Source organism: Martes martes (genome assembly GCF_963455335.1).
Source record: "Martes martes genome assembly, chromosome: 8".
In the NCBI taxonomy this organism is placed as follows: domain Eukaryota; kingdom Metazoa; phylum Chordata; class Mammalia; order Carnivora; family Mustelidae; genus Martes; species Martes martes.
The window spans coordinates 55,382,114-55,395,148 of record NC_137895.1 but is presented as its reverse complement, the minus strand read 5'-3'; the positions used below and the strand labels follow the sequence as shown (position 1 = coordinate 55,395,148).

General features: G+C 41.7%; 1 protein-coding gene across 2 annotated transcripts in view; it reads right to left on the bottom strand.

Annotated features, from left to right (window-relative positions):
- BORCS5 (BLOC-1 related complex subunit 5) overlaps positions 1-11,140 on the bottom strand; it is a 95,853-nt gene extending 84,713 nt beyond the window's left edge. The window contains exons 1-2 of one of the 2 annotated variants that reach the window (XM_080811373.1): positions 11,071-11,140; positions 8,037-8,180 (exon numbers count right to left, since the gene is read on the bottom strand). In XM_080811373.1, coding sequence (XP_080667499.1) covers positions 8,037-8,180; position 11,071 — 145 coding nt within the window. In that variant the 5' untranslated portion in view covers positions 11,072-11,140. Of the gene's footprint in view, positions 1-8,036; positions 8,181-10,678 lie in introns of both variants that reach the window. The other variant, XM_080811372.1, reaches the window with a different exon arrangement.
- Positions 11,141-13,035: the final 1,895 nt, after the last annotated feature.

Sequence of the window (13,035 nt, the reverse complement as noted above, 5' to 3'; positions counted from 1 at the left end):
CATTTTGAGATTAAAAATAATTAAGATTATAATTCATCAAATAAAACAAGAATTTGCCATTCCACATGGACTTGAATAAATACATGAATAAATAAATGGAGAGGCAAGAAAGTGCTTTCTGGTGGCGCAATACAGAAGGAAGGATAAAGGTAGAAAAATCACTACTTGGCAACTGTCTCTGTGTCATTAATTCAAACAAGAAACAGCAATGGATATTATAACCAGTGAAGGAAAAAGTGTGTTGAGAAAAGAGATTTCAGAGAGTCCCACAATATCTCCTCAAAAACTTACCAAAAGGGGCACCTGGGTGGCTCAGTGGGTTAATCCTCTGCTTTGGGGTCAGGTCATGATCTCAGGGTCCTGGAATTGAGCCCCACACTGGGCTCTCTGCTCAGCAGGGAGCCTGCTTCCCCCTCCTTCTGCCTGCCTCTCTGCCTACTTGTGATCTCTCTGTCAAATAAATAAATAAAATCTTAAAAAATTAAAATTAAAAAAAAAACTTACCAAAAAAGAGGCAAAAATTTGATAATGAAATTGGGCAAAGATTTATCTTCATATAAAGAAAGACAGAAAGGATTTATTTCCAGGTGATCTGCACTGCAAGAAATGCTACAAGAAGGTCTTTGGACTAAAAATAAGTGACATCAAAGAGAAACCTGAATCTACAGAAAGGAATTAAGAATTCCAGAAATGGTAAATATGTGGGGAGACATAACACTCTATATACGGTTTTTTCTTCTCTTAATTTCTTTAAAAGATATGTGATTGTTTAAAAAAATATATATTGTTCAATATATAATTATTTAACATGATACAATAATATATGTTTTGTATACAGTAAACATATTTTATATGAATATATAAATTATACATTTATATATAAGTAATATCTATAAATAGCACATGGGATTCCTAGCATATGGAGATGCACTAATACGACAACTATAGCACCAAGTAGTGGGATAAATGGAACCACACCATTGAAAGGTTCTTATGTTTTATAAGAATTGGTGCAATATCATCTCCATGTAAACTATGATGTTAAAGATGTGTATAATGGGGTGCCTGGCTCACTCAGTTGGTGGAGTGTGTGACTCTTGATCTCAGGGTTGTGAGTTCAAGCCCCACACTGGGTGCAGAGATACCTCAAAAATAAAATCTTTAAAAAAAAAAGATGTATATTATAATTCCTAGAGCAACCACTAAAAAAAAAAAATAATGCAAAAGAATGCAATTGAGAAAGATAACAGAGGGAACACCTGGGTGGCTCAGTTGGTTAAGTGTCTGCCTTTGGCTCAGGTCATAATCCCAGGGTCCTGGGATTGAGTCCCCACATAGGGCTCCTTGCTCAGCAGGGAGCCTGCTTCTCCCTCTGCCTGTCCCCCCCCGCCCCGCTTGTTCTTTCTCGCTCTCTGACAAATAAATTTTTAAAAACATTGTATTTTTTAAAGCTAACAGAGGAATTAAAATGGAATACTAAAAAAATTCAGTTGATTCAAAAAAGTCAGGAAAGGGGAGAAACCAAAAGCAGACCACACAAATAGAAAATGAAGAACAGGGGCACTTGGGTGTCTCAGTCAATTAGGTGTCTGCCTTCGGCTCAGGTCATGATCCCAGGGTCCTGGCAACAAGCCCTGTGGCAGGCTCCCTGCTCAGCAAGGGTCTGCTTCTCCCTCTCCCTCTGTGCTCTCTCTCAAGTAAATAAATAAAATCTTAAGAAAGAAGAAGAAAATGAAGAACAAATGGTAGACCTAAATCCAACTAGATCAATTTACACCCTAATTAAAAGACAGACTGCAGGCAACCCCTTTGGATCCCCTTCCTCCTTGGGAGCTTTGTACTATCACTCGATAAACCTTGGTTTGCTGTACCCCTACCCACCAAAGGCAGACTGCAGGCACAGGTACAGAAGTAAGGCTCACTATGTAAACCGTCTACAAGAGATGCACTTTATTTCTATTTTTTAACTAATTAATTTATTTGCTAGAGAGAGAAAGTGTGCACCAGCAGGGGGAGTGGCAGGCAGAGGGAGAAGTAGAGCAAGGAGCTCCATGCTGGACTTGATCCCAGGACCCTGAGATCATGACCTGAGCCTAAGGCAGACACTTAACCAAATGAGCCACTCAGGCGTCCCAAGAGATGCACTTTAAAGATAAAACAGATAAAAATAGGAAAAGATATATACTATGCACATAATAAGTGTGAGAAAACTGGAATGGCTGTATTAACATAAAACAAGACAGACTTCAAGACGAAGATAATGCCATAGATAGAAGGATAAATTCATAATAACAAAATAATAAACATCAATGTATGCAAGCTTAATAAGAAACCTCCAAAAGACTGGGAAATAAAAGGTATAGACAAACACAATCACAGTGGAGCTTTTAACACCTTTCTTTAAGTGGTAGAACTCATTAAATACCGTCAACCACACCTTAATGTAAAACACTACACCCAACAACTGCACAACACATTCTTTTCAAGTGTACATGAATGTGTCTCATTCACTTAATAAAATAAGGTCCTATAAATGCTTGGTGAATGAAAGGAACCAATATATACACAGGTGGCAGCTGGGGAGTACTGAATTTAAAATAACACTTGGTTGTACTGACCAGTCTATAGTTGGAGAAACGGACAAGAAGCTGAAGCCAGGGTGCGCCTGAGTGGCTCAGTTGGTTAAGCGGCTGACCCTTGATTTTGGCTCAGGTCATGATCTCAGGGTCTTAGGCTCTGCACTTACCACAGCCTGCTTATCCCTCTCTTTCTGCCCCTCCCCCGACTCATGTTCTTTCTCTAATAAATAAATAAAATCTTAAAAAAAAAAAGTGGAGCTGATGTTGTAGACTTAGAATCATCTAGATGTCTATATTTCAAAATAAAGCGCTTAGAACTATAGTTCTTCAAATGAGTACTAGGCAACTGTGCAAAGAGCAGAGGCTAGCAAGTGAGTCCAAAAAACCAGAACACAATGTTGGGGGTGGATGATAAAGCTATAGGTTTAATAAGTGGAACAGAAACTTAACTATGGAAAAGAAGAAAAGAACATAGACTGAGAAAAACTTTAAGCATGAAGAAAGACCACTTCAAAACAACCCTCCAAAACAAATGTTAACGAAACAATACATGTGAGAGCCAGACCACAGAACCTCAAGATTGGAAAAGGTAGAAAGGACATGGTGACAGTGTGTAGTGGTCATACGGTCTGTAAATCTGGCAACAGAAATAAGAAGTGAAAGCATTGTAGCAGGAGGGGTAATGGAGTCAAAAGAAGGTATTTTCGTGTTTTCCATTTAAAAGATGGTAAGATGGTGGGGGTGCCTTGGTGGCTCAGTTGGTTGAGCCTCTGACTCTCGATTTTGGCTCAGGTCATGATCTCAGGGTCATGAGAGGGAGCTTCGCATCAGGGCTCCAGGGTGGAGTCCAAGTCGTCTTGAGATCATCTCTCTCCCTCTGCCTCTGCCCCTCCCTCTGCTCACGCACTGGCTCACTCTCTCAATAAATCAAATCTTAAAAAAAAAAAAAAAAAAAAAGATGGGAAGATCTATGTATAGGCACAAGAGGAAAGAGGCTCACTAAGCTAGATGCTAAAGACATGGAAAGTACTGGCAAACGGAGAAAAAAGTGAACTGGAAAGACAGTAAATTTCAGAGAGGCACAGACATATCTGTTCTGAGATTTGATGGAAAGAAACAAGAATGGAGGCATGCACAGATGCACTGGAAAAAAGTGAGGCTGCTCTTGCAAAATGGCTCTGCCTTCTCAGTTGGTTTAAAGGGATCATTCTGCCTAGTACTTCCAGCTCTTCTGAGTAAGGCTAACACTCTGCTGGTTAACAGCCATGTTTAATAGGTTAACTGAAGAGGCTACTACATACAAATAATCTACAAGGTAATCGGGAATACAGCATCAATTTTTCAAATATGGTATTTGGGGAGGGGGGGAAGAGACTCTCAGGATCAACCCTAGCTTAGGGGTCACCTTTACACCAATCAGAGAAGACCAAGCTCTAAAATCCATTCTCTCTTCCCCTCCTTTGGCATTCCATTTCCAAAACAGAGATAAGGTCTGACAGCTGGAAAAGACGTGGTCTCACGAACACTAAAAACTCTCCACCTTTATTTTATTTGTCCGGCTAAGAGATAAGTGGGTGAGAAAGATGTATATAAACTGATCACTTGAAATGTAGCTCTCTTGTGTTCTCCTTACTACCCTTTTCCATTGATTCATTCCTTCCCAGCTCCAGCCCCATGCACTAATTCTCAATGTTCCATGTGATTTGAGATCCTTCACTGTGTCCATGAGATTCTGCTCCACCAAGAAAAGCCCCAGACTATTTTTTTCACTGTCAAATCTATTTCACATACATCATGTTCTTAACAATCAGACACAGAACTCCCAACAAAACTGCTTAGCATCAGTATCTACACTGTCTATGTCTGACTTTCTGTGCGGGTAACAAGGACAGTTTCTTCCTTGGGCAGCTCAATCTTAGGTTATGTCCAAAGTCAGTTACAAAAATGGTAAGTCAGTTGTAGAGAAGGTCATATACACACACGTGTATGTGTACATATATTCATCATTACAAGTGAATAGCAAAATTATATAACTTTTATACATAAAATATCAATTTCGCATTTCTCTTGTGAATAGTTCATTTCCATAGATTGACAAAGTCATGCGATTCATTAAAAAAATGTAAGTGGTTGAATTTTAAGTAAGAGATTTATAGGGCTTGTTTAACCCTGGGAATCTAATTATCATCAAATCTACATTTTGCTTTTGTGTTCTGTTGTGGCCATTTATTGTTCTTTGTAATTTTATAGTTTTTCATTTTCTAGTAAATGCTTTACACTTCAAAATAAATTGCTAATTCAGAGACTGCTATGAAAAATAGAAATTTTTTTGGCTTAAATAGAAAGAGGAACAGATATTTGGCACCAGTATAGAGCATAACTTATATGCTGGTATATTAATCCAAAAGGGTGAAGACCAAGGAAAGAATCTGCTTGCTCATTAAAAATGCAAACATTATCTCAGTCATACGAATAGCCCCTAAACTCCCCCAGCTACTGCCTCTGCAGATCACCCACCAACATTAGCACTACATCACATGACATTATGGAACAATAGTGAACTGTGGAATACTTGAATATATTGTTTTGAAAGAATAAACTGTCATTAACTTGAATAAAAAGCTTTCTGAAATCAGACCTGGGGGGTACAGCCCTCACTGTGTGGCCTTTTTACTACTTTGAGAAATAGCCTCATCCTGAAAGCAGGAAAGGGTGAAAAAAAGAGATTAGAGTATAAAGGCAACAGTGATGAGTGGCCCCTCCAGCGGCCCAGCAGGCAGACATCAGGGCTCTAAATTACCAGGCAGAACAATGTCAAAGCAGGAGGCTCTGTCACAAATGTTGCACCTACAAATCCAAACAACCCCACACCTACCACCCTATTTTCTTTTACAGCCTAGTGATCTTTATAACTGGCTTCCCTAGAATCAGAAACAGTCTTATTCTAGGTACAAAACAGTGCAAAACTCGATGTCCTGATGCCATCCTGAGATGAGCTATCCCTTCTAGCCAGGTGACCTGAGGTAATGCATTCACGCTTTCCAGTCCTCAATGTTTTAATCTATAAAATGGGAAGAATAATAACATCACGCAGAGGTAGAGGAGGGAGGGGAGGGGCCAACCCCTACTATTATCATAATTATACTTATTATTTTCACCAAACTGTCCCCTCTGCCTGTCTTTTCTAATCACGAAGAGGGTTCCTCTTCACCAGTGAAACACCAGCACTCACTTAAATGCTTGCTGGCTTTTTTTTGTTCCCTGTGGTCTGGCCCCTGCCACATGCTGCCACTTCCCTTTCATGCCACCCTCGGAAAGTAATTTCTCCATTAGCTAAATTCCAAATGGCCTCTTCCCTGCAACGTGCCCCTCAGGTGCCTTCCTCTCTCACACACCTATTCTCAATGTTCTCAACTACCAACATTCAAGAGGGGGAAAACAAAGCCAGGACAACAGAGCCAATGGGAGCCAAGACCCAATTTAAATCCAGGTGTCAAGGCCACCAAGTCCAACTGCATTGCATTAACTACACTGTGATAATTATTCACAGTTAGGGTTCCTGGTGACGATTTTAAATCTGAGGTTAGTTTCCCTGAACACCAAGCCTTCTAGATGCTTCCTCTACTAGTCAATTCATTACCATAAAATAAGAATTGTATTTCCAATGCTTAGAAAAGAAACACTATCCAAGGAAATTATTAAATATATCTCAAAATGCCAGGAGGTTTTTGGGTTTTTGCTTGTTTTTAGCATTTCCCTAAAGTGAGGACAAATATTGGCCACATAAGGGTCTCATCCAGGACCTGAAGACTTTGGGGGGACACAGTTAACAGAGAGAAGAGGCATGAGTCTGGGTGCTTGTGGGCAGTCCTACGTCCATGTCCGGAAGGCCTAGAGTACAGAATACAAGTGTCCACTTCTAAGTTTCTACAAGTAAATTAAATCTGATTGTCTTTTAATCTGATTGTACAAAGACACGTGGAGATGGAAATTTCATTAATGTTGGCTTCCCTGGAGAATCACATTATCCCTCAAAATAATGAAAACTATTAAGATGGGGAACAGGATGTAACGTGTTGTTTCAGGTAAGAACCAAAGAGTTTCCCAAAGTCTAACACTGAGACCTGTGGGAAAACATTGAAAGCTTGGATTTCCTCACCCGTAAAGCAGATGAGCTGCTGAGAAGAATGAGATGCTATATGGCATCTATAAAGCACTGTTTGTTTTTATTTTTGTTTTTTTAGGTATAGTGCAGAATAGTGTAGCAAGTATTTGACATCAGTTCAAGTTCAACCTATCTGCCAACTGTCTGATCTGACATAAATCATTCAAACACATTTAACAACGAAAGGATTACAGGGGATGGCATGTGTGTGTGTGTGTGTGTGTGTGTGTGTGTGTATGGAGGGAGTATCTTCTCATACATATAGCTATATAAATTTAAGAAGTTTTATATTGTACCAGGTTAAGTAAACCAGGGCCTTATGTTCACTTATATTTCCTAATCTTTTGGAGGAAAAGAGAGACAGAAAGAGGGATTCTTACAGTAGAAAGCCCATTTAGTTAATAGAAAATCATTGCCATTACTTGATGGATATGAAAATCAAATAAATATAAAATTAAAATATATAATGAAATTATCAGGTGAATAATAAAATTCATATTAAAAGGTAACTCTGGGTGGCAAAACTGGTTGAGCACCTGACTCTTGATTTTGGCTCAGGCCATGATCTCAGGATCAAGCCCCGCATCCAGCTCCTCACTCCTCTGGAAGTCTGCTTGTCTCTCTCTCCCTCTGCCCACCACCCCCCACCCTGCCCCACACGGCTCATGCATGCTCACTCACACTCTTTCAATAAACAAATCTTTTAAAAATTCAAATAAAAAAGGTAACTCTACCTCAGTATACACTAATCAATATATGCTAATCCTCTCATATACACCCTTTCCTCTCATACAAAATGGTTGTCAGGATTAATTGTATCAAGGATAATAGAGGTTTTCTCCATGGATCTGAAGTAGTCAAGCCATAGTCCAGACCACAAATAAGACGAAAATCTTTTCGTAGAAATGTAACAGGTAAAGGCTAGCTCCAACACCATTCATTCATTCACTTACTCAGTCCCTATTTTATACCAGGCTCTATTCCAAGTCCTATGATTCAACAGTGAACAAAACACAGAAAATTCTTACCATCATAAAGCTCACATTCTAAAAGGGAAACACAGACACTACACAAACAAGTAAGCTACACAGCAGATCAATGATGATTATTAGAGAAAAACAGCCAAAAGGGTTTCAATTCTAAATAGGGCAGCCAAGGAAGTCTTCACCAAAAAGATGCCATTTAAGTAAAGACCTAAAGGCGATGAGGAAGGCACATGGCCATCTGGGGAGAGTAGTGTGGCTATGTGAATCTTTCCAGCAGGTCCAGATAAGACAAACCCAAGTTCTTACCTTTCAAAAGCGGCTGGAAGGTTGGAATCTCTTGCAACTTGATGACATCGGGATCGTTGCTGACATTCCGTGAGGGCTGGGAGCCTGGAGCTACAACCACAATATCGTCCATCTTGGCTCTATGCTTTGCTGGAGAAGGGGTCACTAAAAGTAAAGTTACACTGTTCAGGAATTGCATGTTAGTTATCCCCCTCTGCCTCGCCAAAGCTTTTTTTAGTATAGTCATTAAAAAGAATATTTTTACACACACAAAAAATGCTAACTGTAGTTAACCTGTAGTGGGGGCTGGAAAGGGCAGATGAATCATAGGGGAACCTCTATTTTCTACTAAAAAAAAAAAACCCTCAAACATTACAGGAACCTACATGTACAAAATTGCTTTTATCATTAAAAATATCTTATTTTTCAGCACCCAAAAATATAGGTATGTTGCATTTTTATCATTTTTATTTCTTTGATCCTACTGACATTGTCCTTATTTTACCAATGAGAAAATGAGGGTACAAAATTAGGCTGTGACCCGCCCAAAGTCAAGAGTGCTAGAGAAAGAGGAAAGGAATTGGAAGTCTACGGGTTATTGGTATACGTGGCCCATGCCTGTGAAACTGAGGTTGCAAGCTGTCTAGCTGCCTTATCACAGCAAGCCAGGTATATTTAATAGATACTATCTATGGGGGAAAAAGTCCTGGTTCTCAACTCTGCACGATGGGTCTATTCCTGAGGCACCAGCCCCCTCACCCTTATGGTTACAGGCATTAGTCCAAGAAGGGCAGAAATAAATAGTAGGTTCATTCTATGCTGAGGCCAAATTCAGAAATTTGTGGGACTGCTAGACAGGCAGGTCAATTTCAGGTCCCTTGAGAGAAAATAAAGTATTTGTAGGGAACTGCTTCAAACCACCAACAACTTCCTGGACAAAATATCCTCCTCTTCTCAAATATGTTCCTGATTAGGGCAAGAATAAACCTTTAAAGCAGTTCACCCTCTAGAAGGTAATATTCGAAACTTCATCATAGTCTTGTCTCAAAGGCTGATGCTGGGATGTCACAGAACTGGCCCAACACCTGGAGACCAGAGCCTCCTGTGGCTTGGCATTCACTCTTGTAGAATCTCTGCTACTTTTACTGCTCTTCAAGAAGTACCTCTTAACCTCTTTTGGTAATTTCCCTAACATGTCACAAATCCCAAGCCAGAAATCTTTTCTGCTACAAATTGAGTGATTTCTTCTTCCCCAAATCCCAAGGAAAACAGACTTCACTGGGTTCTAGCTAACCTCTATCACCTTGCCTATAAAATGGGACAGTAAAGATTAAACGTAGATGCACATAAACCACTCAGCACAGGGGAATCAGCAAATTCTAATCTATGCCACTGGTTAGTAGGCTACAGTACTAGAATTCATGCTGGTGATCAGTAGGTGAGCAAGCATATTAAAAAGATGCCACACTTCCTCCCCTCAAATATGCTTCTGGATATAGAGGCAAAGGATTAACAATTATTACTGTATTTTCTGTACCAGATAAAATATTCTGGGCCTTCCAAGGAAATAGAAGGATGTAGCAAAGCTAGTAGATGCTGCTCACCATTAAAAGCTGTCCCAATCTAGCCCCCCAAATGAGGGTCTGAATTAGTCTTGAAGGACACACTTCAGTGTGGAATAACCCTAGATCTGTCAGTTTCTAGACTTCTGAATTACAGATCCTACCACGAAGAGAACAGTTCTATGTATTTAAAGACAGATGTGGATCCTAAGATTATCGAGCACCTCTCACTCTCCATCTGTAAAAAGGGGTTTAAAATTTCATAATATATACAAATACTGAATCATCAGATCCTACACCTGAAAGTAATAGGTTATATTTAGGCTCCAGATTAATCCAATTTGGATTAGCAACTCAAGTGTATCCAGAGCAGTCCCAGCTGTCCTACGGTTGTGGCTAACAAAACAAAAGGAAACAAAAAAAGCATATGATCCTCAATTAAGCATCAGCTGTTTTATTCATTGAGTGCTTACCATATTCCTAGCACAATAATCCTCCCATTCCTATCTGAAACGCTGGGAGAAATCTTAGAAATTCGTACGGGGGGGAAAAAAACAAAGCTGGCTGACTCCTATAATATTAATGTTAGAAAGGGAGTTGAGACACCTTCTCAATGGAAAATGCAATTTCTGGAGATGTTTGCACCCAAGGGTTTAAAGCGATTGAACCTGTCACGCATCCCTTCTGAAAAGGAACCTCTAAGACCCGCTTTAAGAAGGAACATGTTCTTGGGGGTCCTGTCCATGATCCATGCACGGTGCGAGCCAAATCTCACGGTGTCTGTCGTAAGTACTAACGCCAAGAATTAATTAGGTCGTCCTGTAAAGAGGAGGCGGAGCTGGGAGAAACAGCTGCTTTGAAAATAAGTAACAGGCATCGGCGCACACGCTGGTTTAGCTTGCAGCCACAGGCACTCACTCCCATCACGGGAAATGACGGCTAGGACAGACGGTGACTTTTTTCTCTTTTTTCAAGAAAAAGGCATGGTGAGGGCTCTCTGTGCGTTCCTGTCCGCGGTCCCAGTCCCCACTAGGCTGGGAGGCAGCCCCCTCCGCAAGCAGACAGGGCCGGCTGGAGGAGGGTGGAAGTTAGGACACCGACCTGAGGAGTTCAGATCGTTGGGTCGGCTCTCGACCTCGGAGCTCTGCTCACTGCCCATGGTGCCGGCAGCGGTGGCAGCGGAGAACGGCGGGCCAGGCGGTCACCGCTCCGGCGGCGGGACGACCGGGCAGGGGCCGGGGACAGGGACAGAGATGCTACACCGAGTGTGGGCACCGCGGCAGGGCCGACCTGTGGAGACTGCGCGCCGGGCCCACGCAGGTGCGCGGGCGGCGGGGGAGGGGAGGCCCTATTTGGGGAACAGACGGGCAAGGAAGCGCAGCTCGGCTGCACGAAGCTCGCCGGCTTTCTTCGGGGGACCCTAAAGGGAGGAGGTGAAGAACGCCCAGCTTCACCCGCGCAGGCGGCCGGCGGGCGGCGCCGCTTTCACTCACTCGCTCGTGCGCCGCAAGCTCGCTCCTTCCGGGACGCGGATTGGCGGCGCCGGCTGCGCGCGGCCGTCAGTTCCGGGTTGGAGAGCCCGCCACGCCCCGGCCCGAGGGAGGGCGGGTAGGGTGACTAGGGCGCGCAGCATTAAAGGGCCAGACCGTCTTAAAACCAGAATCGCCCAAAAGAGTAAGTCCTTTCGAGTTAGTAATGTGTCCCCTTTAAGCATCACCCATTTGTTGGCACTTTATTGTTAGAACTTTATAAAACGGAGGGGGGCGGGGGGTAATGGGGTTGTTTTGTTTTGTGGAGATATAATTGACTTAACATTTTATTAGCTTCAGGTGTACAACCTAATGAATCAGTATTCGTAAATATTGCAGAATTTTATCTTATTTTTTATTTTTAAAAAAGATTTTATTTATTTGACAGAGAGAGAAATCGCAAGTAGGCAGAGAGGCAGGCAGAGAGAGAGAGGGGGGAAGCAGGCTCTCCACTAAGCAGAGAGCCGGATGTGGGGCTCGATCCTAGGACCCTGAGATCATGACCTGAGCCTAAGGCAGAGGCTTAACCCTACTGAGCCACCCAGGCGCCCATATTGCAGAATTTTAAACCCTATTTACAGAAGGAGAAAGAGGTGCTAGATAGGTCTAGAATCCCCAACTCTCTGCATGCAAAGCTTCTGTTTCAGCTCCAGAACCTAGGAGTATGGCAGTGGGCAGCATACAAAAAATATAGACGGGGCTGGAAGGGAGAGAAAATGAAGAAATAGAAAATGCCTATTCACATGTTAGGGTGTGTGTGGGCCCTCAGAGGAAAATGGATGCCCCAGAGCACTTTCTGGGGACCTTTACAATTATCCACAAGCCATTCCGAAACCAGCAAAGGTGAGGATAGAATATACACAAAATAAAATGGAAAATTCCAGTTTGGGCAGATCAAGGGTGGAGTCCTAGCAATGCAGTGCCGCCGAGGAGCTGGGTGTCTCTGGGATTCTCAGAACTTTGCAACTCATTTTATATTATTTCCCTCATGAAATTTCAAGCAAATGGCCTAACATAAATGTCCTATTTATAAATATAATCTCAGAAGGAATGCCAAGTGAACTGTATGGTTAAGTCCCTTCTACTCTATAATATCATAGACATTTTGCCTATGTTACCTTATTTACTCTTCAAAGCAACCCTGAGGCCCCCAAACAGGTAATTTACTCATGGTCACCAGGTAGTCAATGGTGGAAATGGGATTTAGGATTGTCTGATTTCAAACTCATGCCCTTTCCTTTACTCACCATTGCAAAGCTATGAGAAAATTACAAATGAGTGTAAATTCTGTATTTGGTGGGAATATGAAGAAAGAACCAAAAACTGCCTGAGAGATCATGTAGGCTCCTAAGAGGTGGTGTTTGACTATAGTCTTGAGGCTTGCATAAACCACCAGGCTGATGGGACCATTCCTTCTTGGAGAGCCCCTGGCTCCTCTCCCAGGGCTGCCATCTTTGGGGGTGGGCAAGAGAGGAGGGAAAAGGGGATTACAACACATGTTCTGTTTCTTGTTCCCCCTTTTCCACCTCAAAGTAAATTTATCTTGTGTTCCATGCCCTAATCCATACTGATGTGATGGTGTTTTTATATGCTTTCTGTTGGATGAACATTTTATTCTAAACTAAATATTGTAAACATTCTTGACTGGAGAACGAACAAATACATCATCCTATTCTCTCCTGGCCTACAAGGTCTTTGCTGAGAAATCTGCTCATCACCTTATAGGGGTTCCCTTACATGAAAGAAAATTTATTTCTCTTTCTGCTTTAAAAATTACCTTTGTCTTTGATTTTGGAAAGTTTTAATTATAACATGTCTTGGAAAAGATTGTTTTGGATTGAACTTTCAGGTTGACCTATTATTAGCCTCAAAATCTTGGATATCTGAATTTTTCCCCAGGTTTGGGAGGTTCTCAGCCATTATTTCTTT